Source organism: Xiphophorus maculatus, chromosome 22 (assembly GCF_002775205.1).
Source record: "Xiphophorus maculatus strain JP 163 A chromosome 22, X_maculatus-5.0-male, whole genome shotgun sequence".
Lineage (NCBI taxonomy): Eukaryota > Metazoa > Chordata > Actinopteri > Cyprinodontiformes > Poeciliidae > Xiphophorus > Xiphophorus maculatus.
In genome coordinates, this window is record NC_036464.1 from 16,814,098 (window position 1) to 16,841,057 (window position 26,960).

The 26,960-nt window shown below is 42.1% G+C and overlaps 1 protein-coding gene across 3 annotated transcripts; it reads left to right on the forward strand.

The window, feature by feature from the left end:
* On the forward strand, positions 1-26,911 carry LOC102230656 (collagen alpha-1(XVII) chain-like). 3 transcript variants are annotated; one of them, XM_023326976.1, is made up of 54 exons: positions 1-394; positions 1,572-1,624; positions 4,672-4,722; positions 4,869-4,976; positions 6,464-6,757; positions 6,868-6,924; positions 7,008-7,043; positions 7,178-7,228; positions 8,773-8,916; positions 9,862-10,326; positions 10,477-10,560; positions 10,640-10,702; positions 10,800-10,958; positions 11,498-11,590; positions 11,687-11,731; positions 11,941-12,084; positions 14,182-14,787; positions 14,865-14,915; positions 15,017-15,034; positions 15,112-15,138; positions 15,244-15,306; positions 15,388-15,492; positions 15,589-15,633; positions 16,930-16,956; positions 17,055-17,099; positions 17,222-17,257; positions 17,341-17,376; positions 17,455-17,508; positions 17,673-17,708; positions 17,823-17,894; positions 17,983-18,009; positions 18,698-18,733; positions 18,814-18,849; positions 18,936-19,016; positions 19,136-19,171; positions 19,267-19,350; positions 20,358-20,438; positions 20,512-20,562; positions 20,681-20,740; positions 20,855-20,923; positions 21,008-21,034; positions 21,201-21,239; positions 21,351-21,467; positions 21,544-21,663; positions 21,763-21,873; positions 23,162-23,296; positions 23,371-23,490; positions 23,566-23,736; positions 23,982-24,122; positions 25,048-25,275; positions 25,469-25,633; positions 25,738-25,818; positions 25,907-25,990; positions 26,093-26,911. In XM_023326976.1, exons 2-54 carry the CDS (start codon positions 1,582-1,584, stop codon positions 26,146-26,148), a joined length of 5,214 nt encoding a protein of 1,737 aa, XP_023182744.1. In that variant the 5' UTR covers positions 1-394; positions 1,572-1,581; the 3' UTR covers positions 26,149-26,911. The 3 variants fall into 3 exon arrangements, with proteins under 3 accessions (XP_023182744.1, XP_023182745.1, XP_023182746.1); XM_023326977.1 differs by having other exon boundaries at positions 9,865-10,326; XM_023326978.1 differs by lacking the exon at positions 1,572-1,624.
* The last annotated feature ends 49 nt before the right edge of the window (positions 26,912-26,960 follow it).

Consider the following 26,960-nt stretch of genomic DNA (forward strand, 5'->3'; position numbering starts at 1 on the left):
GTAGCGAGAAGAGGAGGAGTTTATCTCCTTTCTTTCCCCACCTAGTCGACAATCTGTATCTGTAGGAGCTGAGAATATAACAACTTAATTGCTTCTCTGTCCCCCCCCTCAGGCTCTATTTTCTTCTTTTTTTATATATTCAGCTTCCTGTGCCGTCTGCCACACCTGCCTGCCAAGCTGCAGCTCCGATGGGCGCGGCTGGGACCGGAGCCCAAATCTGTGTTTTGACTCGCCTGGGAAAGTTGAGCGAAAAGGCACAAAAGAAGCGAAGGGAGTTTGGGGGAACATCCCCGCACGCTCTGCGCGTCAGCTCCACACTGACGCATTGTTCTTCCACAGGATAAGTCGCTGCGTCCTGAGAGGAACCCGACTGCTACAAGGAGAGTGCTTGAAGGTATGGAGAATAACACTGAAGCTGGAAGTTTTTCTCCCTTTTTAAAAAAAAACAAAAACTTTTTTTCCTTCATTGTTTAAAGCCTATTTATGTTGGATGTGTGGGTATATATATATATATATATTTTTTTTCTTCTTCCACCTGGCCTTGCTTGCATCTCTAATGACTGCGCTCTGGGAGTTTTGGTGACGGGCTGTCGTTAGTTTTACAGACTGGAATAACTTTATCTTCCCTTTGGCTTCCTCCTGAGAAGTACTTCTCGGCTTGTTTGTTAAATCCACCAGGGGGGGTTTTTGGGGATCGTTTTTCAGTTACAGAACACCCCCTTTTGCTGTGCTATTCACATCCTTCTAAATATATTCCAGAGGACCTGTCCAAGCTGTGGCTTTAGACATCAACCCTTAATAATTGCTGCCCAGATCAGTTACATGCTATAAAAAGGGGGGCATGAGTTTATAGAAACCTTAATAGGATGCTAATAGCATTTAATTTATGATGTGTGTGTGTTAGTTTTTATCTTTGCTTCCAGAACAGGTGAGAAAATGTATGTTTCTAGATGTTTATAACAGTGACTACGACCTTGGTATGATTTCAGCACCACATGCCCCAAACAGGAACATACCAGCAGCAGTGAAACGTTCTTATCTGCCAGGGTGTGGCCAGAGGATGGTCTTTTGAGAACTGTGCTCTGATCCGCCTCAGCTCCTTTTGTTTCTTTGTCGTTTTAGTTTCCAAAGACACAAAAGTACTCCGTATATGATCCATCGTGGGTCTAATGTGGTTTTCAGCCTTCAGATGAGAGGTGTGCATGGCAGGAAAAGTTTTCTTCACGGAGGGGAGTGTCTCTGGGCCTGCCTCAGTTAATACCGCTGGAGGCCAGTGTCCAAATAAAAGGAGCCGCAGAGGCATTCACTGCGGTCTTTAAAATATGGTCATGCGACTGATGTGGGGGGACATTTTCCAGTTTTGGGCTGGATGAAATTTCAATTGATTGCTGTAAACAAGCAGCTTTGAGCTCTTACACCCCCTTTCATTCGAGCACAACACGCCTTCTTCATCAGGCAGTTGCTGAAATCTTATTTTCCACATTTAAAGACTAACAGAATATGCATGACGGTGACCAATGGTGGGTTTTTTTTTCTCTCTTCTTCTGCTTCTTCTGTCACCATCTCACTAGATAAGATGGGATGGACGAGTTAACAAGGCAGATGGAGATCTCGGGAGAAAAGGGTGAGAATGCTTGATTTAATCACAAAGTGTTTAAGATGACAGACAAAAAAAAAACAAAACAAGAGCATAACAATTTATTTTTTAAGGTGAAGTGAAAATTTGTTTGACAAACTTTAGTGGAAACTTTATAAAATAAGCATTCGAAACTTGTATGAAACTTTTTCACCTTGGAGACGGTTGTGCTTCCCTCTTTTTGAAGCCGTGCTAACGCCACGCATGCCTTTACTGGTTTCCACATCTCATCATTGGGGTCATCATTTTCTGGATCTTTTTTTTTTTCTTCCTACAACCTGCAGCTAAATGTTAAAGCCTGAAGCATTTCAGGTCCAGCAAACAAGAGTAAGTGTCAGACGGTAGCTGTGTCGGAGTGTGTAATCAGTTTCTCCGTCTGCTTATTTTACTGTATGTGTCTCCTTTGAGAGAAAACTGCTGAACCAAGAGTCAAAATGGTAGTCAGTGTTCTTCTGGCTTCGGACTGACATTTTAAAGCCTGATGTAAGAAAAGAAAATGCGGACAATTGTAGATTTTTGAATGTGTTTGTCGGATGATTTGAAACAAATCAATGTTTTCTTGAAACATTGACCTTTTTCTGATCAACTTCCCCTTTTTTGTATTGTATTTGATCCGTTAGGCTTTCACAGTAGATGTCTGCATAGTGCAAACACATGGCACAGCTGAGCAGGATTTTGAATCTATATAAAGAATGTGCAAAATATATTTAGCGGCACATTTCCTAGAAAAATCAGGTTTTGAGGAAAATTGAAATGAAGGTCTCATGAGAAATTGCATCAAAAATGATGCATTTCTAGAGTTACATGGTTAAAGAGTGCATATTCTTCTAAGATAAAATAAGTCCCAATTTCATTTTTGAAATTAAAATCAGACAAACCTTTTACAATGTTGACTTACCTGGAAGGGTAAACTTGATTAAGAACTGAGTTGACTATTTAGAAGAAACATCCTGTAAGAATAGGAAATATTAGGAATATCTAGAATAAATTTCAACAAGTGGATAGCATCTGAGTATATCAGAAATACAACATAAAAATAAAACGCAGCCAGAGAAGGGGATTCCAACCAACTTAAGTCATAAAAACAAACACCTGAGATGCGCATGTGCTTTAAAACCTCAAGAATCGACTCAGACTTGTTGTCTGGGACTAAAGTTTATTAACAATCTTTACTGAATTGATCATTTAGAAGCCAACAAGTCTTAACGTCCACACAAAACTCTAACTCGAACGAACTGCGCTTTAACAAAAGAGAAGGACCGACAAAAATGTGGTCTGGCTGATTGTCATAGAAATCTGTTTTTGGACTGTTATTGTGCAGAAACTGCAGTGAGATTTTGTTTCCACAGTCAAACGTTAAGAGCAGCAGAGTAATGATTAGGTTCAGCCTCGACTCTGAAACAGACGGAGATCCCTAAAAGGAAGGAGAGCAGCAGGAGGACAGACGTGGAGGAGGACAAAGAGGCGGCGTGAAACCCAAGTGGAATGAACATTATCTTTAAGGGAAGCCAGTAAAGTGCGGAGACGAATTTGGTTCATAATGATTTTTTTTTCGCCTACAATTTGCAATCTATACTAGACAAATAATAATTTCACAAAAGCTTTAATTTCCTGCCTTGAGGTTGTGCTAAAACCAGATCCTAATTGCAGCTCGCTGCAAGCATGCGCACGGATTAGGAAGGCGTTGTTTGTGCATAGTGCTTCTTAGATCTGCAGGATGAGTTCTGTTTAATGTAGTAGCCTCTGCATAACAGGTCCCAGCTGTCACAGCAAGTTACTGTGGAAAGGAACAACAAAACAATGTCGCATACACTTTGACCTTAACAGACTTAACGAACTTTCAGATCTTCACAGAATAACAGCCAGCTAAAACGACAGATTCTGACATGCAGAGACAGTCCACAGACGGATTAATAGAAAAAAAAGAGCTCTCTTTGACTCTTCTTATATTTAGCATCTCAGTTGTTCCAATGAAAATATAGGTTTAATTAATCACAGCCAAAGACCTCAGGATCCGTCACATTTGGAACAGAAAATAGTCTTATATTCACCAGCAAAGGCGGCGCAAAATTTTATTGGGCCCACAGCACAACTAAAGTCTATTTTTTCAATCTTCCAAACTTTATTGCTTGCATCTAACATTCCTAGTTACAAGATTTACAAGTTAGAGAAATAAACTGACTCTATAACAAAATGTTTTTCTTGACCATCCAATAATGATTTTCTCTACATACTAGATAACTGTAGAGGCGAAGTTACAGTTTCGTCTGGCAGTCAGGTCCGACTTAAAGCAGAGTTCTGTATAAGCTTCAACACGACTAATTTAAATTTCTTTCTCTAAAATTCCAAATAGGGATTTGTGGTTTTTCTTTTACATACCAGATATCTTTAAATCTTACATACATTTTCCCATTTGCCCTCAAAACGGATCGAAAAGGCTCAGTCTTGATAAATTCCTTAGAAATGAGACGTTTTATGGTTTGTTGTTGCTCACAGGCCGGCCCCCTGCTGGCCTGTCAGACCAAAGCACTTTATGTAACGTTGTGCCCTGGGCTCAAACTGTCCACCAGAAAACATTCACTTGTCAAATAGTTTTATAGTTTGGTGCAATTTATTTATGACTGAGCAGTCATGAATTTGAACTGTAGTTGTATAATTGTCATTCATTAGGGTCAAAGTTTGCGTCGGAAGATATTCCAACTTCAAGAATAAGAGACATGAGTGAATTGACGAGGCCAAAAACTGTCTAATAAACAAGGAAACTCAAAGTATCTGCGTTGTACAAGAATAAACTCAAACCAGTCAGCACAGTCATTGCTCTCTTTCATCTGTTAAACATTGTTAGTTGAATTTATTGTTTCACGGCGCCTCGTTTGATAGCGCTATTGAGAAAATATGCTGCTGCTGCTGCCTGAACGGAATCCCGGCACCAGTTTAGAAAACAGTCACAGCACTAACACAGTAGTTGTTAAAATGAGATGAAGAGCACAGAAGTAGACCAAACACACAGTGATAACTGTTTGTCTTTTCATCAGTTCTGACAGAGACCGTAACCTCCACCACTCGACTGACTTCTCTCCCACCAAGTGAGTCTGCTTTCGCCTTTTTTTTTCTTACGTTGTTGTCAGTATACGGCAAAAGTGTAATAAAATCACGAGGCAGCTATTTCTAAAGGAAGCAGCCGATGAGTAACAGCTTCTTGTTGTTTTGCTGTTTGTCTCCTTGTTGCCAGAGGGAACCAGCGGATCAAATCACAGGAATATGTCCAGCAGTGCCGGAGGGCTGGGTTTTGAGAAGAATGTCTTAACGCAGAACAGCAGTGGGACCTACTTCTCTTCATGTGAGAGCAACTTTCCACTCGTCGGCTAAGTTGTGGGAAGCTGCGGGTTTGTCTCCAAGCAAAGTTTGGGGATGTTGTATTTCTAAGCCCCGGTAGGGCAGAAGATTTCTGGGCTTGGGCAAGAGAGAAACTTTAAAGAGCTTCCAGGCAAAGTGGAGGAGGCAATCTAAAGTCGATGCAGTGGCCGCTCAAACAAACGGAAAGCAGAGTTATACTGCAGTTGAGCTAATTCAGGTGTTAATGAGCCACATATGAACTATTACCAAAAGGGAAGAATTTTTCAAGTTTAGGATAATGCAGGTTATCATGCAGACAAAATTAAATCAATTAAATTGCTAAGTCCTGTACACAGTTATCTTTAATTTAATTTAGAGTTTTACTAAGAGTGATGTATAAAATATGGATGTCTGATGGCTTAAAAAATTATTTCAAAGTTTTACTAATACTAGAAAAGTTTGGTGTACAAAAATGCTATTTTTTTGTCTGGAATGTAGCAGAACAAAATAACAAAGTTAAAAACAAGCCTTCTTCTTTAGAGCGTAGGCGTGTCGCATTAAATTATATTTAGGTTGATTTGAGATTGAGACGAGTAAATGGGAGGAGGGATTTAATGTGTCAAGCCTTTGATTCGTCAGCTCCCACGACAGCACAAATAGCTGGGTGTCTAGTGCGACTGAAATTGGGCGCAGCGCTTTTGCTGAATGTTGCGACAGGGATCAAGATTGTGGAATTCAAAAGTTGTTACCTTGATATCTTTGTCTTATTGTTTTTTATGGATTCACAAATCAACTGGGCATCTAGGGATGAAATTTTAATGCTCTATCCGGACCCCTACCTGGTCAAATAACTATTAGTCAATTTATTCAGATAAAAGTTCAAGTTTTCAATTTCAAGCATCCGGGATGCGGAGGTGAGTGAATTTGTATTAGCGCAGACAGCTTAGTGTGGCATGAGATCAAGTCCTAGTTTGTTGCGAGTGATATTTGAAAGACAGTTGTTCCAGTTCTGTTGCAGTCGCATGTGCGTAATTATTATTTGGCACAAATTATTCAATATGTCCAAAATATGTGTGGTAGTCTAACCTATCTGGTGAGCAAATTGTACATGCTGAAGAGTTAAATGATCAGCAAGGCAATCCTCAAGCCTTTTCTCCTGTGACATTGTGTCTTCATACTGAAACACAAAAAAGATGCACTGATAACTGATGTTGAACACAAGAAAAATCAAGGAAGAAAAAACATAAATCTTGCCCAGGCATCCAGAAAACGTCCTTTGAATGTAGCACTTTGAGATCATTATGACATCCATATTTTGGTGAAATGTTTTTCATGACTAGCGTTTGGAGGAAAGCAATTTTCAGATTTTCTGTGCACTACTTAGAGTATCTTAAATGTGAGCGCCAATAATCTGCACCCTACTGGAGCTTGGTCACCTAGGTTGTTCAAATTCAAGTTCATTTAAAAAGTATGTATTTATTGTCTCTCCAGCCTCTATAGGCGTGACGAGTAACTACAGCTCCTCCTCAGGAATCTACCTGGGAGGAGATTCCTCTGGAGGAGGCGAAGGTGGCGGAAGCTACATCGATGGAGAGGGCTACGGGAGTGGAGGAGGAGGAAGAGGAGGAAGCAGTGGAAGCACTTATCTCGTGAGCTCCGTGTCAAAGGTTCGGTCCAGCTCGTCGGGTGGTGCCAGGAGAGCTCAGACTGGGGGGTCATCAGTGGGGCTGTCGCCAGGTTTCAGAGAGAGGAAGGCCATAGCCAGCCGCTCGGGAGGCTACGACGGTAGGATCCTGAGTTGCCACCAGAGGAGGCCACAAATGGAAACCAAAACTTGAAGGAAACAGGCATGACTCACGGGGATCGCTAACTCTTCACATGTGTTTTACTTCTAGGGAGTTCCAGTGGTAATTCCTCCCCAGAATTTCCACGCAAAGACTATGGGAACTACTGTAAGACTGAAACAAGTATAGTATCAAATAGTTTGTGATTTCACAGATGTGTTTTTGATGTTTCCTTCCACTTTCCTTCTTAGGCTCCGGTGCCACAAGAGGGAGGAGTGAAAGCAGAGGTATTCAGGTTTATTGCCCATTATTATTTACGCTCCATCTCGCTAAATTGTCTTGGCCTGCTTTTTTTCTTTTTATTAAATCAAGATTCCTTAGACTAATGTGTGCTTTGATTTCTTTCTCTTTTTTTCCCCAGAGAGCGAGATCAGAGCCAGATTGCAAAGTGCCTCCCCATCTGCCGGAAGATGTAAGACCACTGGAGACACTGATCCTTTGGCAGTTGTTACGCAACTCCTCATAAAGCACCAAAAAAAAGTTTTCTGAGAGTCCTTTCAAAGAAGTGCATTGGCGTTAAATGATTTCTCATGCGGGATTTTTGTTTTTGAGTTATGTCGCTGTCAGATGTTTTGGCTCGAAAACTGCATATCACAAAGTCAAATTCCAGCTCTCACATGCCTTGACATTTTTTCTCTATTAGTTGCACATGTATAGTTAGTTATATGAACAGAAACAGTAAGGTTGGGGTTGAAACAGGGACAGCTTTGACTTGCTCTGCAGTAAGACAATGTGGGGAAAAAGTAAAAGGATCAGATCATGGTGGCAGGAATGGTACAAATGAGTCACTCCTGTTCTGGAAGCAAAATACCGAGGAGGAAAAGTGCTGCTTGTTGCGCCCCCTGCTGATTAAAGTCAGTAACTACTGTAATTCAATCAGTCATATAACAGTTTTTCAGTGCCACCTTTGGACCCTTAAAATGGGTCTCTGACTTCTCCATTGTGGTAGAAGAAGTGCTATTTCTTAAATTACACAGCATAGCAAAAACGACTGTAAAAATTAAATGTAGAATGTAAAAAAAAATGCTTTCTCTCAAGAACTTCAACGTTTTACATTTTTTTCCGCTGTGGGGTTCCTCAACATATCAACTAAAAACAGTTTTACTGAATACACAAAAACACTGAAATGCTTTAGATCACAACCCTTACTATAGCTTATTATAAATGCAGCATTTTGCCTCCTTAAAATATATACCTATAAAAAAAATAAAACATTTTGGAAAACAACTCAGCTAACTTCCGTTTGATAACCCAAGGAGACGTAGACTCAAAAGAAGGGATATAGCTGACTAGATTATTGAAAACTTATAATATTATTATACTTAATAATGATTACTACCACTTATTTGTTAATTTTGTTGTGTAGTTACATTTTTGCGTAAATTTTAACCTGTTTTTTCACAGAGAAACAGCTAACTGCTTAACAAAACCTAGCTTGGTTGAACTGGCTTCTTCCTATCTCCATAATGTTATCCATGATGAACTGATTTCTTTAGGCCAGCTGGGTAATGAACAAAATCCACAAAAAACTGATCTTTAGAGAGAGAAAAGAAAATCACATGAAATCTAAATTTCTGCCAAAGCTAACTGGCTTAGCATCACTGCTAAAACGTTTGAGTCATTTTGAGTTTTTGTTGTTGCGTTACAAGAAACGTGTGTCTCAAAAATGCCACTATTATTTAATTGCATTAAGATTTCTGTGGAGAAATAAACAATACAAATAATTTTCAGTCAATAAAATTCGACAAAAACAGAAAGAGCCAAACTAACAAAGCAAATTTTGCTTTTCAAGCCTTTGAACTTGAAACCTTTCTGCAGGCAGGTTAGTGCCTCAAGGGTTTATTTATTCATAGATTTTCTTTTGACTTATTTTGGATCATTAAAGTTAAGTTGCCACTGACACAGATTTGCTCTTTGAGTTTTTTGAACAGTGTTTGTATGGCCCTGGTGTGTTAGGGGCAGAGCTGGAAGACGTGAAGAAGCTGCTGAAGGGACGCTCCAGCAGCGTCAGTCCAACCCGCTCCTCCGCCTCAGTCACCCTGCCAGTACCTAAAAAAGCCAGCGTGGAGACCAAGACCGTCTCAGTGGGCACTCAGTCAGGTATATTCTGTTACTGGAGCTACAAATATGCATGTGCAGCACATTCTTAGACACTTTGTCTCTGACCCAGATGATTTAATCAGGATTGCTATTTGTCCCACTGCCACTGCCAAGCATCTTGTTCCTTTATAGTCCAAAAGTGCTTGTCATTATGGGATCTAAAAACATGACTTTAAAAATTGATGGAAGGAGTAAAAACCTAGCAGCGTGACAGACATAATATATCTTAATAGAAAAATATTTTTGTCCATTTTGAAGCCATTGAAAAGTAACATTCGAATGAATTATAAACATTTTCAAGTATGCTTTATAAAAATGTTTTTTCAAATTTATGGCAAAAATAAATAAATAAATAAATAAATAATATTACAGTAAACTCAAAAAGGTGTTTTGTACAGGCAAGATCACTGTTTGATGGACAGTATCTCTGTGCATCACACAAAAGAGAGGAAAAAATTATAATTAATGTTTAACATGAAATGCGTAGCTAGAAAATTACTGAACACATGACTGCAACCACGTTTATTTAAAATTGGGCTATATGTAATTCATGGTTGCAAACTGAGTTACTTTTAAATAAGAGGGATTTACAGTGTTTGTTGAGGTGTGACTTGCAGATTCAGCAATCAATCAGTTTTTAATACATCAAAACAATAGATCACAATTAGATTATCTATTTTTCTCTGTCAGAGCTTATTAAAAAAAATAACGATCTCGATTACTCTCATTCTGATTCATAATCCTAATTCAGCCTAGTAAATCTTTGCAACATTGTAAGGTTAGAAAACAGTATTTGAGCTTGTTAGTGTCATGAAATGATCATTTAGTAGTGTTTAGTCTTATGCAAAATATACTTTGCTCTAATATAAATATGATAAAGGTAGACTTAACAAATAGTGTTCAGCTCCTTTCTCAAATTTTTATTTCTTTGATGATTTTCCCCAGCAGCTTCAACTCTATTTGAACCTGTTGTTCAGACCAATGGGTTCCACACTATCGACGTGTCGGGCCTCTATGACAGCAGACTGACATCCAGGCAGCGCGACTCTGGTGTCCAAGCAGGCCAACACACTGTCACAGTAAAGTCATGCCACTGTGACGCCGGAGTCAAATCCAGCCAGTATGACGTTAGCCTGGGCTCAGGTCAGTACGATACCGGTCTGAAATCTGGACGATATGACATGAGTCTGAAATCAGGCCAGTATGACACCACTGGGAGATCAGGCCAATACGACACCCTGGATTCGGCCTTTCCCACTTTCTCCTGGTCCACCTCCACGCTGCCCTCCTCCACGACCGTCGTCGCTGGCAACCCCACCAGCTACACCTACCAGCTTGGTCAGGTCAGCGCCAACAACATGTCAGGAGGCTCCCCGCCGCTCAGTCCCGTCCCACAGCAATCTCTATCAGGTCAGAGTCATCAATTGGAGGCACACCTACAGGAATATGCAGATGGATTTTGTGCACTAAATGTTTTAATTGACTAGAAGCTTAACAAAAGACTAACTGCTAAAGTCTTTGATTAAGTTTGTCATTCTGTGCCTGCATCTCTGTTTCCAGTTTATGGTTTTCAGAATAATCTGGCTCCCGCCTCTGTCGGTGTGCTCACCACCAGCGGCGGCAACGTAACCGCTAACCTGGGAGGTAATGGCTGCTTGTCTGTGGAGTATCAACAATAAACCAAAACAGATGGTTTATTTAGAGAGTATGTTTGATTTGACAGGGTATGGCGTCCAGAAGAACGTTGCAAACGGCAGTGCTGTCATAAGCTCAGGGATCTCTACAGGTAAGCATAGAAACGTTTGCCTTTTTTGCTGCACAAATTATTGTGCAGCTTAATTATCTAACTGAAATGGTATCTGAATGGGTTTCATCTTCTTTAGCCACTAGGTCCCAAATCGATGATGTCTATAAGAGAGACTACAGATATATGGCCTCTGACAAGGAGAACGTTCCTGCCAGGAGGGAGGGAGAAATGCTCATTCTGGCAAAAGACAGTGGGAAGCAGTTTACCACCACCAGCAGCACTCATATGGGAGGAGGTGAGCGGTGGACTCATGCCCCCTTATGGAGAAAAAGAGGCATGTCTCATGTCTTAGGAGGAGACAAGGCACTTAATTTAAACCCAGGATCCCACATGCTTAAGCTTCAGTATAAATATCAGTTTATTTATCAGTTTATTTTCTTGAATCACGATGGACAAAAAGTAAAACACAAACACAGAGCCTACTTAACAGGCTGTGTTGTAACCCTATATTTTCGTACAGCTCTTATGTTGAAAGGGGGGCCAATTTCCGACTGTCCCAATACGTAAGTAGACAATTGAAAAGAGGCCATTTTTTTCCTATTGTGTAGCCATATGAGTCAGTGGTACCCTGGAAGATGAGCCATTTTGCCCAAATAAAAAAACGCTACTGTTGGTGATGTAACACATGTTACAACTGCAAAACCACACACGCTCTGTATAGCAGTATTTTTTTTTACCATGTTCCACCACAAGGGGGAACCCATGTTTATTGATATAATTGGATTCTGCAAAAAGCAGATTTTGAATGATTGTTTGCCATTTTGCTCGCCACAGGTTCACTTTCAGGAGACTCAATAAAGAAGGAGAAGCTTATTTCCAGCTACGTTGACACGGGCACTCTGAAAGCAGAGACAGGCAATTCATACTGTAAGCATAACTTATACTTATCTTTTCAGAAATATTAGTTTTCAGTGTAAATAGTGGAAATTGATCTGTTTTTTTTTTGTTTTTTTTTTTCATCAGACGGAACATCCGGAGTCCTGATGAAAGATAAGGCAACCTATGCAGGTATATCATCAATGTTTTTAGGTGTTAATCCTTAAATAAAGCCCATTTGGAGCGTTACTTGCAGTATTATCACAAACTGATCTGAAGCCATCTTTAGCATCTTTCTTCTGTTTTTGATGTTTTATCAATTAGAAAAACGTCATATTGATAGATTAAAACGGCTGATGAAAGCCGGGATTTAACTCCTCGGGTTAATCTGCTGTTTTCAGAGATTCACAGAGACGGCGGCGTCTTTGGGGGAGGAGGACTGTGCTGCTGCTCCGACTCCTGCTGCTCCTGGTGGAAGTGGCTGCTGGGCTTGCTGCTCCTCTGCCTGCTCCTGCTCGGGCTCCTGTTTGGCCTCATTGCACTGGGTAAGAGGCTTGTAAAAGCATTAACTTGATTAAAGTAATACTAAGAAAATAAATGTGTCCCTAAAGAAACCACCTCAGCCCTGAGAGTTTAGAGCTTTGGCACCACAAGGTGTCAGATTGATAGGTTTTAGACCAGTAGAATGTGCTGCTTTAGCTTTTACAAGCTGGAGGATGTTATTTCACAGCACTGTGAGACAGTACATGTGGTCCCTTTTCTTGGAAATTTGATCTCTGAATGCCTCCTTCACTCTCATACAGCCTGGCATTCATTGGTGCAGCTTTGGAAATTGTTGCATGATGACATCACATCACACGACTCATCTAAGATCTCTGTTTGTTAATGAATATATTCCAAATCTAAGAAATTTAAACTCTTCATGAATAAAAATTAAGTCAAACTGTCGGAGTCTCACTGCCAGAGAGACGCTTCTGATGGAAGCGTCACTTTAAAATTCTTTCCATTCACTGTAACTCCGACAGCAAAGTTTCCATCTTGATATTTCTCCCCTGAGTACCAATGTGATTATCACCCAGAAAGATTCCTGCCTGAATTGAAGCTACACCACCTCATGCCAGAAAACACTTTTTCAATGAAATAGCGAGGATCACATCTGTATTTGATTGTCTGATTGTAAACTCCAGCACTGATTTGTAATAAAGAGCCAATTCTATTGTCGGTAAATATACTTGATTATGGTGACTAAAAATATCACCGAGGTATCTGTTAGCATCTTGTTTACTGGCATATTATGTGATAGACACAAAGAAGTGCTTGTGACGTGAGAAATTGAATATAAATGAAAACATCTGAAAAGTGTGGCATGCATTTATATTCCCCTCATTCACCCTTCCTGAGTTAATACCAACTAGCATCACCTTTCACTGTTTACAGCCCCCAATGTTTCTGTGTGTCTGTGTCTGCTTTGCACATGTAGAGACTGAAATATTTGCAGATTTGAGCATTTTTAAGTCTTAGTGTGTGTTTTGGATTGATGTCTGGACTTTGACTGGGCCATTCTAACACATACATAATGCTTTGACCTGAACCATTTAATTGTAGTTCTGGCTGCATCTTTAGGGTGGTTATCCCGTTGTAAGGTGAACCTCTGGCTGAAGTCTCAAGTACCTTGCAGACTCTCGCAGCTTTTCTTCCAGAGTTGCCCTGTATTTAGCTGCTTCCACCTCCCATCATCTCTGACCAGCAGTAGCACTCTTTTACCACACGCTGTTTTGGCATATTGACCAAAATCTCAACTTTTCTTCCACATTCTCACCGTGCCCCTACATGGCTTATCGCAAACTGCAAATGGTACTTGGTATAACGGTATTACTTTCTTTTTGTGTCTCTCCTTGTCACGTTTTCACCTGAGCTGTGGGTCTACAGCTTCTCCAGAGTTACTTGTTGGCTAAATACCTTGATACATGCTCTTCTTGTCTGACCTGTTAGTTTAACAAGGCAACATTGTCTTGGTGTTTTTGCAAGTTGCACCATGGTCTTTCTACTTTCAGGTGATGGATAGAACAGGTTTTTTTTTTAGATGTTTAAAGCTGTGGATACTGTTTACTTTCTCCACAAATCTTCCCAAAATCTGGCTGTGGGTTTCTAGAACAGATTGATTTACAATGAGATAAGTTACACACAGATGGACCCTATTTACTAAATAGGGAACTTCGGTCGGATGAAATTGATTTTACTTTGGGGAAGACTAAAGACGGCTGAATAAAATGTGTACCACATTTTGAACTTTTCTTTCACTTTACAATTATAAATCACTTTGTGTTGGTCTATCATATAAAATTGCAATAAAACACATAAAAGTTTGCAGCTATAATATTACATCACATCATAGCCTTGCCTCTGTCTATGGCTTTGTGCACTAACGGACAATATTTTCTGGTTAATTTGCCTTTTTCTCACAAGTAGATTATGTGCTTATGTAATGTAATTTTGACAGCACAAGTTACTTCTCGCATCCTTTTTGATGTCCTGGATGCTGATTAAGGATGTAAATGTATCGGTGTGAATTGGTGCTTTAAGTTTACTGAAAAATACAAACAATTTGTCAAAGTAAACACAGAAAATGTTCATTCTTTCAGCCGAGGACGTGAGGAAGCTCAAGAAGCAAGTATCGACTCTGGAGAACGAGGTCTCAGTCGCCAATGCTCGCACTAGTCGGCTCTCCGCCGGTTCTTCCAATGACGTCAACACCTATGTGAGCGGCGGAGGGGGAGGGGGAGGCACAGGCACCGACAACACACTCATCCTCGGGTTCGGAGGTGCAGGTGGAGGTGGCTCGGACTCCAAAACGCAAATCAGAATTGCTGGTGCTGGTGCAGGCGGATCTGCCAGTCGGAATGATGTTGATGTCGGCGTTGTGGGTGTCGGTGGTGCTGGAGGGGCTGTGGGAGCTGGAACTAGCTCCAGTAGCAGCTCTGGTACCAGTTTCAGTGGGAGCGCCGGCAGTGCTGGTACCAGCTTGAGCGGCGGTGCTGGGAGTGCTGGTACTGACGGTGTCAGTGCAGGCGGTGCCAGTTTTGGCGGCGGCACCGGCAGCTCCGGTACCAGTTTCGTCATTGGCACTGGCGGTGGGACCAGCGGTGATGTCGGGACTGGAGTGCGTGGAAGATACATAGATAGCGCCTACCTTCAGATGGCCATCCATCAAATGTTGAAGTCAGAAATGCAGTCACAGGCATTCAGAGGTAAAGCGCAAACACACATGCATCTCCCACATGCATGTTCTGAATTCAGTTGATTGATATCCTCTTTTCTGACTCAGGCTTCCTGGCATCCTCAGTGCAGGGAGAGAGGGGATTACCTGGGCCTAAAGGTACCAGTAAAACACAGTTTTTTTTCATGAAAACCAAATAAATGAAACTTCTTTTATGTCATGAGAATTCATCTGCTTATTTATGTATTTGCCTTTTTCAGGGGACTCTGGACTGAAAGGTAAGAAAGAAAGAGGTCTGTTTTCCATTTTTTCCTTTACAGTTTCATGAAAGTAAAATATTTTTCTGTATCAACAGGGGAACCTGGTTTCCCTGGAAATCCAGGTGTGTAGCCATTTTCTTTGGTCAACCAGCTGATTTTCACGTTTTCCTTTGAAAGGTTAAACGCTTTCATGATATAATCCTCCTGACTTTGACCTTTGCTTTCAGGCGCACCAGGTCCAATGGGACATGCTGGTCCTGAAGGTCCCAAAGGACAGAAAGGAAGCCAAGGTAAAGAGATTGCACTATGCTCTATTGTGGCACTTATTGGTTGGTGTGGACTGATGTCTTTAATGCAAAATGTCTGGTCAGGTGAGCAAGGAGTGGAAGGGCCACCAGGTGTCAGGGGCCGCGAAGGACTACCTGGGCCTAGAGGCGACCTAGGACCTGCAGGCTTTGGACTCAAAGGGGATAAAGGTATGGCTCCGTGTAGGGGTTGTAGGCCATTACTGTAGTATTTCTGGTTCAGAAGCAAGGGGGTTTCTTCATTATGTCGTGTTTGGGTTTCTCTAGGTGAAGCTGGATCTGTTGGATCTGCTGGGGCCCCTGGACAAAAAGGTAAGATGAGTGGAAAAAAACTTAAAATTTTGTAGAAAATAAATAAGATGCAGTAAGACCGTATGTTTCTATCAAGAGCCCTCTCTGGTGTATGAACTAAAAATGCCACCAGATGGCAGTGTGGAGTCATCTTTAATTCAAGCCTTGTTCAGAGGCGGTACTAACAGCCTTTCCCACCAGTTTTAGAAGAAAGTGGAGCTCACTAATCAGATCACAGTTTTATTTATGTGCAAATAAAACATGCAGCCGAGTCACAGCGTGGCCTGTCAGAGAAACAACCAGCAGGACATCAACAGCTCTGCTCATGTTTCCGTAACATCAGTCAAATGAAGTACATCATTATTAACCACCTGGCTGAGATTTTCCCAGGATGCACTTTGAGTTTGTTTCAGCTGCAATGCCTTGACGAGCTTAACGGTGTAACTTAACAGACATGACACGAGAGAAGTAAAGGGAAGTAAATAATGTGAGACTTTCCAAAGCTCAGCGCTGGCGCACAGACATGAAAGACTAGAGTCTGGATTTCACATATCGAGGGATAAACTGTACTCTCATACGTGCATCATAAGACATTAGAATGTTGTTGAAAAGTAAATGTTTCATACTCATGAAACTGACTTTTTCATTGCAGCAAAATACAGTTTCTCTCTCACATGAAACCAACAAAAATGACTGTTGATACAGAAATATTCAATCACAAATATTTAGTGACCTACATAAACACTAAGAAGATTCTTGAACTCTTAGTTGTCCAGCAGGTATTTACATATTAGTGAAGAATAAATAAACTTTAATATGTTTTTGTTATAAGCAATAAAAATTTAACAGCACATGTTCAACAGCCAGTGGAGAATCTTTAGTGTTTGAATACTCAAGAGATAATATTTTGGGATACATGACAATGCTGTGTTCCCCCTTACCTATATATGGGAAGTTGAGTGGAAGGAAAAAGTGAGCCAGCACATGGGGCATGATCACAGAGATTAAATGCCTAAGCTTGCTGAACATCTCACCTGCAGTAGTTCATTAACAGTAAGCCATATTCATCAAAATAAACATAAATAAATGCTTAAAATACACCACTGCAATGAATCTGAAATACATGGACCTTTTGATACGCTTCATTTTTATTGAGATGATGATGTAACATCCTATTCGAGGCGAGAGTGTTACTCCTCCTCTCCACCTGCTCCACTGCAGCAGGTGTTCCTTTTTGTAAAATAGATGGCACTGAACGCTACAATGTAGATGCAAAGTCAGGTAGTCATGGTGATTTATGTTTTGTTTTGTCCATAGGTGCACAAGGAATCCAAGGGCCGCCTGGTCAGTTTCTTTCTTTCATACATACACACTTTCCCAGTTTTAGTAGCTGACTATGTGATTTGATATTCTCCATTCTTGGTTTCCTGTACGTCAACCAGGTCCTCAGGGTTTCCGTGGTGAGGCAGGACTACCTGGACCAAAAGGTTGGTTTTACACACGATTTCACCACTCACAAATAACAAAAGCATATCAAATGTTAACTGTTTCTGTGTTGTGTATGGCGCTCATGGTGATTTCTTTCTCTCTCTCTCTCTTTCTCTTGCAGGTGATAGAGGGCTTGCTGGATTCCAAGGACTCAAAGGTTTGCAGCTCTCCTCTTCTTTTCAGACATAATGCGGAGTCAGCGAATGATCTGAATCGGTTTGATTTCGTTCTGGATTTTAGGTGAAACAGGTGAAAAGGGAATCAGAGGTCTGCAAGGTGAGCACAGCTCTGAGAATTGTTATGAACTTGGTTCGGTCTGCATGGCTTTACTGATCCAGACGTCTTGCTTATCAGGGGAACCTGGTTTACCAGGACCAGCAGGAGAGAAAGGCTCCAAAGGATCTATGGGTGAGTCGCAGGACTGACTAATCGAATCTGACATTAGCTTGCTGTTCCAGACTATTAACTGGATCCTCACTGGTTGCTCGGAAGCAATAAACACGATCATTATGCGACATCTTGTCTTGTGGGTTTATTTTCGAAATGATGAACTTTTTGCTTTTTGTCATCAGGACTTTCTGGACAAGACGGTGAAAAGGGATCAAGAGGTAAGGTATTATCGCAGCAGCACAGTTCCACACTGAATTTTATCTCCCAAGAAGGTCTGAAGCGCGTCAACCTGTGGTCATCATGAATTCAGTTGTGTATTTTATGGACTTCAGGTGACCAGGGACCGCATGGCCCGCCTGGACTCAGGGGTTCTGCTGGGCCTCCTGGAGATGCTGGACTTCCAGGTAAAATCCCTTCTTTTAAAATATTCGTTGTTTGACCACATGCATATTTTCTATTGCTGTAACACACGATGCCCCCTTCCCCCTGTAGGAACACCAGGGCTTCAAGGACCACCAGGTAGGCGTCTTTTTAAGGAAGCAGCACAAAAATCAAGGAACCTAATTCAGTTCTTCTTGTTTAAAAATATGGTTAGGGATTTTTGAACTGAGGTTCTGTTAAAACAACATAAGCACTTGAAATCTCCCAGCTTCAGATTGGTTGCCCCTGGAGACTACAGCTGATGTCTCATCCAAGATCAATGGAAACTTCTACAACACTATCCTTATTCTATAAACCTTTAAAACTGTCACCATGTTCACATTCGGTGCACATTTTAATTATGAGTCAGAAAACCAGTTGGATTTGCAGTTTGGTCTTGACCAAGCAACTACAAGCAACACAAGACAATAACAATGTATTTCTCTCCCTGCAATCAAATACAAAAGGAACATGTTCAGAAATGGCACAGAGCTGTCTGGCACTGGTTTAATAAAGAAAACAAACCGTCAGAAATACAAATAAATAGGTTATATCTGAAACTGTAACCAAGTTATATAGCAGCTGCCATATTGGATTCTCCAGCCGGGGCTGCTGGGAACTCAGAAAAACCAATTTTTGAATACACAGAGAATGAAACAACTGCAAATTAGATTGAAAGATATCAAGTGTTTCTGACCTTAACAGAACCTCTTTCTTTTGTTTTTTTTAAAGTCTGCTTTCATTCCTGTCATGTTTTCCACGTCGACTCTGTTCTTTGTGTTGTTAGGAATTCCAGGAAATCCCGGCCAACCAGGAGCCAAAGGTACAGCTGCCGTCCACCTGCAGAGCTTTCCTTTCAGTGAATGTTTTTCAGCTGTTTGACGTGCGTTTGTGTGTTTAAAGGTGAACCCGGTCAAGCTGGACGAATCATCAATGCAGGTGAAGGAAATTAGAATGACAAAACACTTTTCAATACACCCGGTGAGACAGCAGCTAACGGTGTAGCGATCTCTGTCGTTTTCCAGCCGGCTCTACTTCTGTTGGCATCCCAGGACCACCTGGACCTGCTGGGCCCCCGGGTCCCGCTGGTTCTCCAGGACTATCAGGTCTCTCTCTCTCACAGAAATGATTCCTGAAAAGTTTTTGCCATCCGTTATGATAGATCGTTGAATCTGGTGACTGCTGCAAGTAGTAACCAGCTGATGTTTTCAATCGATCTCTTCAGGTCCCATTGGCCCTGCTGGTCTGCCTGGCCCACCTGGTAGGTCGCTGTAGACATATATTTTCATTTTACTTTAAACATTTTGCTCTTAGATGGCAAGGCTGATAGGTGTTGTGTTCCACTTGTCCCTGCAGGTCCTAAAGGTGACAGAGGATATAAGGGAGAGCAGGGAGAGACTGGAATAACCAGGGGAACCATAAGTTCATCTACAGCAGAGAGTGAGTCCTTTTTAATCTTCCTGCAGATGAATTTCCAATTTAATTTAACGCAGAGTCCGCTGAACGTAAATCTCTCTTTCTTTTTTAAACTAAAAACATTTAAGTTGTAAACTTTCTGACATTGTGGTTGTGAACGATGAATATTTAGAAGTCTTCTTTGTGTATCTCGTCATTTGTTTGCATGTTGCCACTCATTAGCAGTGTTTATATAGCAGTAAATCTCAATCTGCAACAAACCGACATATTTTGACGGCAGCTTAATTTATAAGTCACACTTTTGAACACCGATGTCCGAGTGAATCATCAAAACACATTTTTTTTGACAAGTTGCGGCGCACAACTGAGAAATTATTTGGAAAACATCTTCATAGCTCGTGGAAAACTCACTGTGAAGTGAAGCATGGCGTTGGCTGCATCGTGATGTGGGAACGCTTTTGTTCAGGAGAGCAGAGTTGAGGCCGGAAGCTCACCTTTCATAACGGCGCAAACCTTTTAACCTGGTGAGGTACAACAGAATGGCTCCAGTTGATTAACATTCAACTAAAATGTCCCAGTCAAAGTCAAGACCTACATCTAATTGATGGTCTTTGGTAAGACAATTATGTTCACAGATGCTTTAAATTCAATCTAACTGAGCTTGAGCCATTTAGCAAAGAAGAGTGATGCTTGCTGTAGATGCTCAGCCCTGATAGACTCTGAATCAGCTGCTGTAGTTTCAGTAAGTTCTCCTTCGCCTTACACACTTACTGTTGGTTTAGCAGATAAATCCCGTTAGCATACACCGAGTTTTATGGATGAAATGTGATGAAATGTGAAAAAGTTAATTCGTTCAGAGTACTTGATGCAAAAGTCTCATCGTGGGATTTTGATGAAATCTTTACCTGCATCCTTGTCACCGCCCTTTCTATAATTGCTAGAGAATTCAGGGAGTTTTCTTTATCAAACTTGTGGTGCAAAAGTAATTGTTATATTTTTTTGAAACATTTTATTCTTGGTTTGTTCTTCAGGGACGTTCGGCGCTGGAGGAAGCTCTTCTTTCCGTGGCATACCTGGGCCACCGGGTCCACCTGGGCCTCCCGGACGTCCAGGTGAGATAGAGATCAGGCGGCGTCCCGAATCCCGCTGACTCGGATGGTTTCTGACGTTTTGTGCTTTCATCAGGCGACTCGAGACAAGGACCTCCAGGACCACCAGGGCCTCCAGGGCAGCCAGGCAAGTATTTGTATTCGCTTCTGCAACAGTTGCTACGGCAACGCATGCAGACGAGATGATGATGATGATGATGCAATGTCTGGGTAGAATTTAAATGCCGTTACGTATCGCTCTTTAGGTTATGGGATACCAGGACCTAAAGGAGAAAAGGGAGATGTGGGTTTTGCGTCCAGCTCAGGTAAAATCCAAAGTCTCAGCTTGTCTTTAGTTTTTGTTTATTATCTAGTTTCTGTAGTTTGCAGGAAGTTTCCAGCCTGTTGTGACACACACTTTTCTGCTGCTGTGCTAATAGGAACATATTATACTGGACCACCAGGACCTCCTGGGCAGCCTGGGCAGCCTGGACCTAAAGGAGCAACAGGTGATCATGGTTATAAATCCACCTGTGTGTACTGACGTGGGTTTGCTCCCACTCACAATCACGTTGCCTCTGTGTTTGTTTCAGGCTCTCCTGGACCCCGCGGATACACAGGTGCTTTCTGTAGTTCACATTTATGAAGATCACACAGATTTTAATGTTTGGAGCTAAAAAAAACCCCAACAAAACGTTGAGATGAATGAATTGCCTCGTTGCTTTGTTGCTTGTGTTTTACTTGAGGACTCGTTATCGTCACACGTGTGTGTTTTTGCTTTGACAGGAGACACTGGAGCTCCAGGAATTCCAGGCGCATCAAGAGGTGGAGATTTTCAAAACGTTCCCAAACACTCTTCAGTCTTGTTCACTGATTGTTTATATCCTGTGAGAAACAAACAAAGAAAAAAAAACACAGACTATCTTATGCTTCCAGGTTCAGTCTCAGTCACCTCTGGCCCTGCTGGGCCCCCAGGACCCCCAGGGCCTCCCGGCCTGCCTGGTTCCTTTGCTTCCTCCACTGAGATGCGGCAGTACATTTCAGACTATCTGAGTAAGTCTTTATCCAAGAACAAGGGAGTTGGAAGACGGGAACACACTACTGATATGCCTTTATTTGGTCCCTACAGGTAGATACAGACTGAGCAGTCTACCTGGCCCTCCGGGTCCACCTGGGCCTCCGGGACTCCCAGGGACCTTCTCAGGGTCTATAGACGACATCTCTACTCGCATCATTGCATACCTGCGACGTAAGACCTGATATCGGTCGTATAAAGGGCACCCACCTTTGACCTTTAGGAAAGGTCACGGTTGGCTGTTTGTAACCATGCTTAACTGTGGAACTTCAGGTTCAGACTCAGGCTTCAGTATCGGCGTTCAGGGACCTCCAGGACCGCCCGGGCCTCCTGGGCCCGCATCTGGCTCCCTGACTGTCAACGCTCTCATCACCATGCTTCAGAGTGAGTACATAAACAGCTTCCTGAAAGATGTATAGACATCCCTAGTGAAAATGTAAGTTAGAAAGCCTCAAAAGGTGAATATATATGTGTTACATCGACCTAATCTCAGAAGATTTTGTACTTTTCAGGGGAGGTGTTATGTAAAATGAATTTTTCAGCTTTATGTTATGTTGTAATGTTTTTCCCTCATCAAAAACGCACTTGGAGTGTTGCTTTGATTTTTCATGCATGTTTGAGAAATTCTTTAATCTCCCTTGGCAACCATTCGGGTGTGCCAAAGCGCTTGCCCTCACAAAGCGCCGCCTATTTCCACGATGCTTCTCTAGACTAGCGGCAGCAGCAGTTAGCAAACACCCGGTGGAGCTGCACATCTGCCGAGGTCATCGTAAGAACTACTTCTCAGTCCTAAAGAAAGTTGTCAGAGTAGAAACGATGAAACAGAAAAACAAATCGTTCCTGTTGTGAAGTACAGTGGAGGAACCGTAACGCTGTGGGCCTGTTTCTCTTCACAGGCTTCCAGAAACAAGGCCTGTGTCTGGAAGCCTTGTTAAAATACAGAGATGGTTTAGGTACAAATCTTGTGCCCTTTCACCAGAAAACTGTATATTTAGGTGTGTGTTCAGCAGAAGAATCACCTGAAACACAACAACAAATCAACAGGGAAAACGGTTCAGCAAATCCAAACTCGACTTCCTTCCCAAGTCTGAATACTATAAAATAGGTTTTAGCGAAGATCCTTCGATTCCAGGATCTTCGAGTCTTGGAATCGAAGATCCAGGACTCTAGACGATCTAGATCAGGGGTCTTGAACTTCAACAGTTGGTGTCCTGTGGCTATTAAATGTCTTCCTGGTCTAAACAAGTATGTTTAGACCACATGGTGCAATTTCCTCCTTAGCATGCAATCAGGATTTACAGACTCCTGTTATGACAGAATTATTTGATTCAGCTGTGTTGAAACAAAGACACATCTAAAATTAGCAAGAGACGGCCGGCCTTTGATGATCCAGGAAAATGGAGAACGGATCAAGGAAGATCCCTCTTCATATGCCATTACAGGATCAAACCGTGTTCTCTATTAGTTGAAAGAGTGTCTACAGAGTATTGACACACGTGGTCGAAATCTTTCTATAGAAAATAATAATTTTCCTCATGTGGGGTGACAGAAAAACTGAAATTCATTGAAAGCCATTGTGTCTTTACTTTATCCTCATATTGGACCGTGCAGACACTGAAGTTTCATAGGGTGTATCAGTCTGATCTGTGTGTCTGCGGTTTGAAATGTCTAGGAGATGACGTGAGAAGATATTTGTCTGGACCACCGGGGCCTCAAGGACCTCCCGGACCCCCAGGGGCCTCAGGAGGACTCTCCGGCACTTACAGAGTAGAGGAGATAGCCACATATGTCTTCAATATCATGAACGGTAAGAACAGCTCACAGCAGAAATCCGTAACCTTGGGAGGTGAGGTCAATCACTGAGGTTACTATGACGTTCAGAGAGGGGGATTGCGAGAGGCCCGCCAGGTCCACGAGGTCTGCCGGGCCCCCCCGGAGCTCCAGGCGCAGGAGGCTCTGGCTTCACCACCGCCACCATCGACTACTCGGCTCTGATCCGAAGTGAGAGCGCTCTGTCAGTTTTACGCGTCTTTACAGACGCAGAGTGGAAACTAATCACCATCTTCATCCACGCAGATTCAGATTTCCGCTCCTGGATCACTTCCGCTGTGCAGCAAGGTCCTCCTGGTGCCCCAGGGCTGCCTGGGCCTCCTGGTCCTCAGGGGCCCCCAGGGGTCTCCACGGCGACGGTGTACGGATCGGGAGGTCGTGGCTACAGCTTGGAGGAAATTCAGCGCTACCTGCAGGGTGAGGCTGAAAGAAACTAAAGCCCATTTGAGTTTGGGTCAACATTTTGTATTTAAAACAGACAGTTTTAGAAATGCAGAGTCGGCGTTATAAAATTTTTCCGGTCTAGTCCATGCTCACATCGTCGAAGCAACAAGAAATAAAGATGACGACCAAATCAATTTCATGTTTCACAACTTCATCTACTGTAATAAGCATAAATCTGAGTCCTGTGTGTAACGTGATCTTACTGTGCTCTGTCTCAGGTTCTGGATTCAGAGGTCTCCCTGGACCCCCAGGCCCTCCAGGTCCCCAGGGCCCACCGGGCGCTGTCACCGGATCAGTGTCCTACAGTGGAAATCTCCCTCGGGAGAGCATCCGCGCTGAAATTCAACAGTATCTGTCTAGTAAGAATCTAACAGCTCACACACACATACGCAAATGCTTTAATAGTAAAAGTAAGTGCACCCCTTAGTTCAGAAATACATGTGGTAAAATGAAATGAGACATTAGCTGCTCCCCATCAGATATGGAAAATTAGGTGAAAGTTTTATTCCGCTGTTTACGTTGAAGTGGAGAAAATATGACAAAGCATTTTAGCACAAACCCCTCAGCAGTTGTCGAGCACGGTGGTGGCGGGTCGATGATTTGGGCTCATCTTGCAGCCATATGAGCTGGCAATAAAAATAAAAACGTTTGCTGATTGGGGTAAGCAAACGATGGATATTAGAGGGTTTTGTATTTCCATCTTATTTTAGCGATTAGCACAAGAAAGCAGTCGGTGTATTTCCTAGAAATGATAGATTCTTACTACAACGGTGAGATTTCCAAAAGGCTGCCAACATTTTACAGCATTTTTCATTCAACCATTTTATCCTCAAAAGGATAAAACGACCCCTTTTGCTGCATCCTTTCAGCCTTTCTGTTGAGTGCTGAAAGTCCTGCTCTCTCTCGCTCTTCTGCAGCCTTAAAGAGCCCCAACATGTATTAGAAAACATGGCTCCCTTCTGCAATGTCTTGCATCTCTGTTGCTCCTCTGACTTATTGTATTTTCTTAAACTCACTGGCCTGAGAACAGTTCCACTTTGAGCCTCTTATAATAACTTCCCCACTGAACAGTGTTAGAAAAATCTGTACTTAGACATGGTGCATAAAATGGTTGAATAAAACGGATCAAGCTGAAAATGGTTTGATTCCAGTGACCTGCTGATTCCTCTAACAAAAGGACTGATGCTAATTAATTGACACGGGTCAGAAAGTCGTGTTCAGAATATGCACACACAGCAAACCTGCCGCACCACGTTCAACCTCAGATTCTTTTTGTTTTTCCAGGCGACAGCGTTCGACGTACCATTGTCGGGCCTCCAGGTCCTCAAGGTCCAAAGGGTCAGAAGGGAGAACGCGGAGAGCCTGGCTACTCCCAGAGCTACATACAGAGCCACAGCTACCAACAGAGCGACGGTAGCTATGGCTCCCAGCGCAGAGACGTCGATGTCAGCAGGCTCTCCGAGACGCTCGACTACTCCAACGTCGCCATGAAAGTTACAGACTACATTAAGAGTGAGTGCTGCTGCAAGATTTTCTCAATACTTCTCTAAATGAGCAATAATTTTGCCCATTATGATCATACTTTTAAAAACATAATAAAATTCCCAAACTTGACATTAGGAAAATGGAGGTATATCGTCAGACTGAGAAGAAAAACAGTTTCTGCATCTTCTGAGAGGATGTAAAATGTCTGGTTTTCCTGCAGATCAAGGCCTGCTGCAGCAGTACATCTCCGACGGTTCATGGAGGACAAACGTCCGAGCAATTCAAGGACCCCCAGGTCCTCCGGGCCCTCCAGGACCGCCCGGCTACAGCCGTGTGATTGGCTCCTATGGCAACGTCACGGCTGACCTGATGGACTTCTTCAGGAGTGAGGATGCGGAGTTTTAGCTTTCCACCGTCTTAATCAAAAACAGGAAGATAATAATGTGGCAACAGGCAAATATTTTTAAACGACGCGTTTTGTTTTCTCAGGATACGGCACCGTTCCCGGCGCGCCAGGAAGCCCAGGTCCAAAGGGAGACAGAGGGCACCCCGGACCCAAAGGAGACAAAGGTAAGATTTGTACAAACCTGATGAAACTCTGCAGCTTTTATAGAGATTTTTCACAAAACTAAAGCAAAGAGATTTGGTTTGATCACAGGTGATCCAGGACCTCCAGGTTTACCTGGAATCCCAGCGCCCCTCACCGTCCAGATTCCACACAAAGTGCAAAAGAGAGAAGCAGGTAACTTGAGCGGCAACATCCGATCTCATCTAAAAGATATAATATCTGACCCCCACCATAAATCATTAAATGTCTTAACCGTTCTTCTTGTTTTTGATGCAGGCGATAAAGGGGCGGTTCGTCAAAAGCGTCGTCGACGTCAAGCCGGCTTCGGCTGAAGGCCGTCCTGCTGGCCGACGCAATATTCCACATCAGCTTTAATTGTTTTTTGGTTTTTTTTCTTTTTAAGATTTTAGTTGTTAAACTGTACAAATATGCTCTTTACTGTTTCTTTCCAAGACAGGTTGGTTTGGGAAAATAATTAAAAAAAAGCATTCATCTCTTTAAAAATGCTTCTTGTAGAGGTGCTGGCCTGTGGTTCTTAGAAGGCTCAGACTTCACTGTTCAACTTGTGGGTGTGTAATGTATACTTTGCTAAGTTAGAAGCTTACGTTCCCTTAGCCTGGGGGCAGCTTTTGCCAAGCAATAAGCGGCGGTTGCTTTTTATTTCAAATGCAAGCATCTGCTCTTTTTACTTTTTATACTTGCTGACATTTGAGGATTATATGTATCAAGGACTATAGAAGCGTTGAAAAGCATTTATTTCGCATCGGCCCCATAAAAATATTGTAAACCATTCAGCCTCTAACAAAAACACGAGCTAGACTCGGCCTCAAAGTGAGGGTCATTTTACGAAGGTTTGAGATTTACTTGAAAGGTTTTTTTGGTATAAAGAAGAGAAATATGTTTGTATTATTACAGAGATGGACTCGGAAAGACACGAATGATTTAATTGTATATTTTTGTGTAAGAGCACTGAATTTGATATTTTCTATATGCCTTAAGTGTTGGAGAAAGTAAATTATAAACATGGATGAACCTTTTGGATTAAAGTACCAGACCAAAAAAATATATATATATAATAATAAATCTATTTTTGGATTTGGGAGTCTTTGTATTTTTATGACTATTTTACAAACAGTTTCAGTCT

Bases quoted from the DNA above. Each gene is read 5' to 3' on its own strand.
- LOC102230656 (XM_023326976.1), top strand. From the start codon at position 1,582: ATGGACGAGTTAACAAGGCAGATGGAGATCTCGGGAGAAAAGG. The intron at 6,758-6,867 runs GTAGGATCCTGA...TTTTACTTCTAG, and splicing joins CCGCTCGGGAGGCTACGACG to GGAGTTCCAGTGGTAATTCC. The intron at 10,703-10,799 runs GTAAGCATAGAA...CATCTTCTTTAG, and splicing joins AAGCTCAGGGATCTCTACAG to CCACTAGGTCCCAAATCGAT.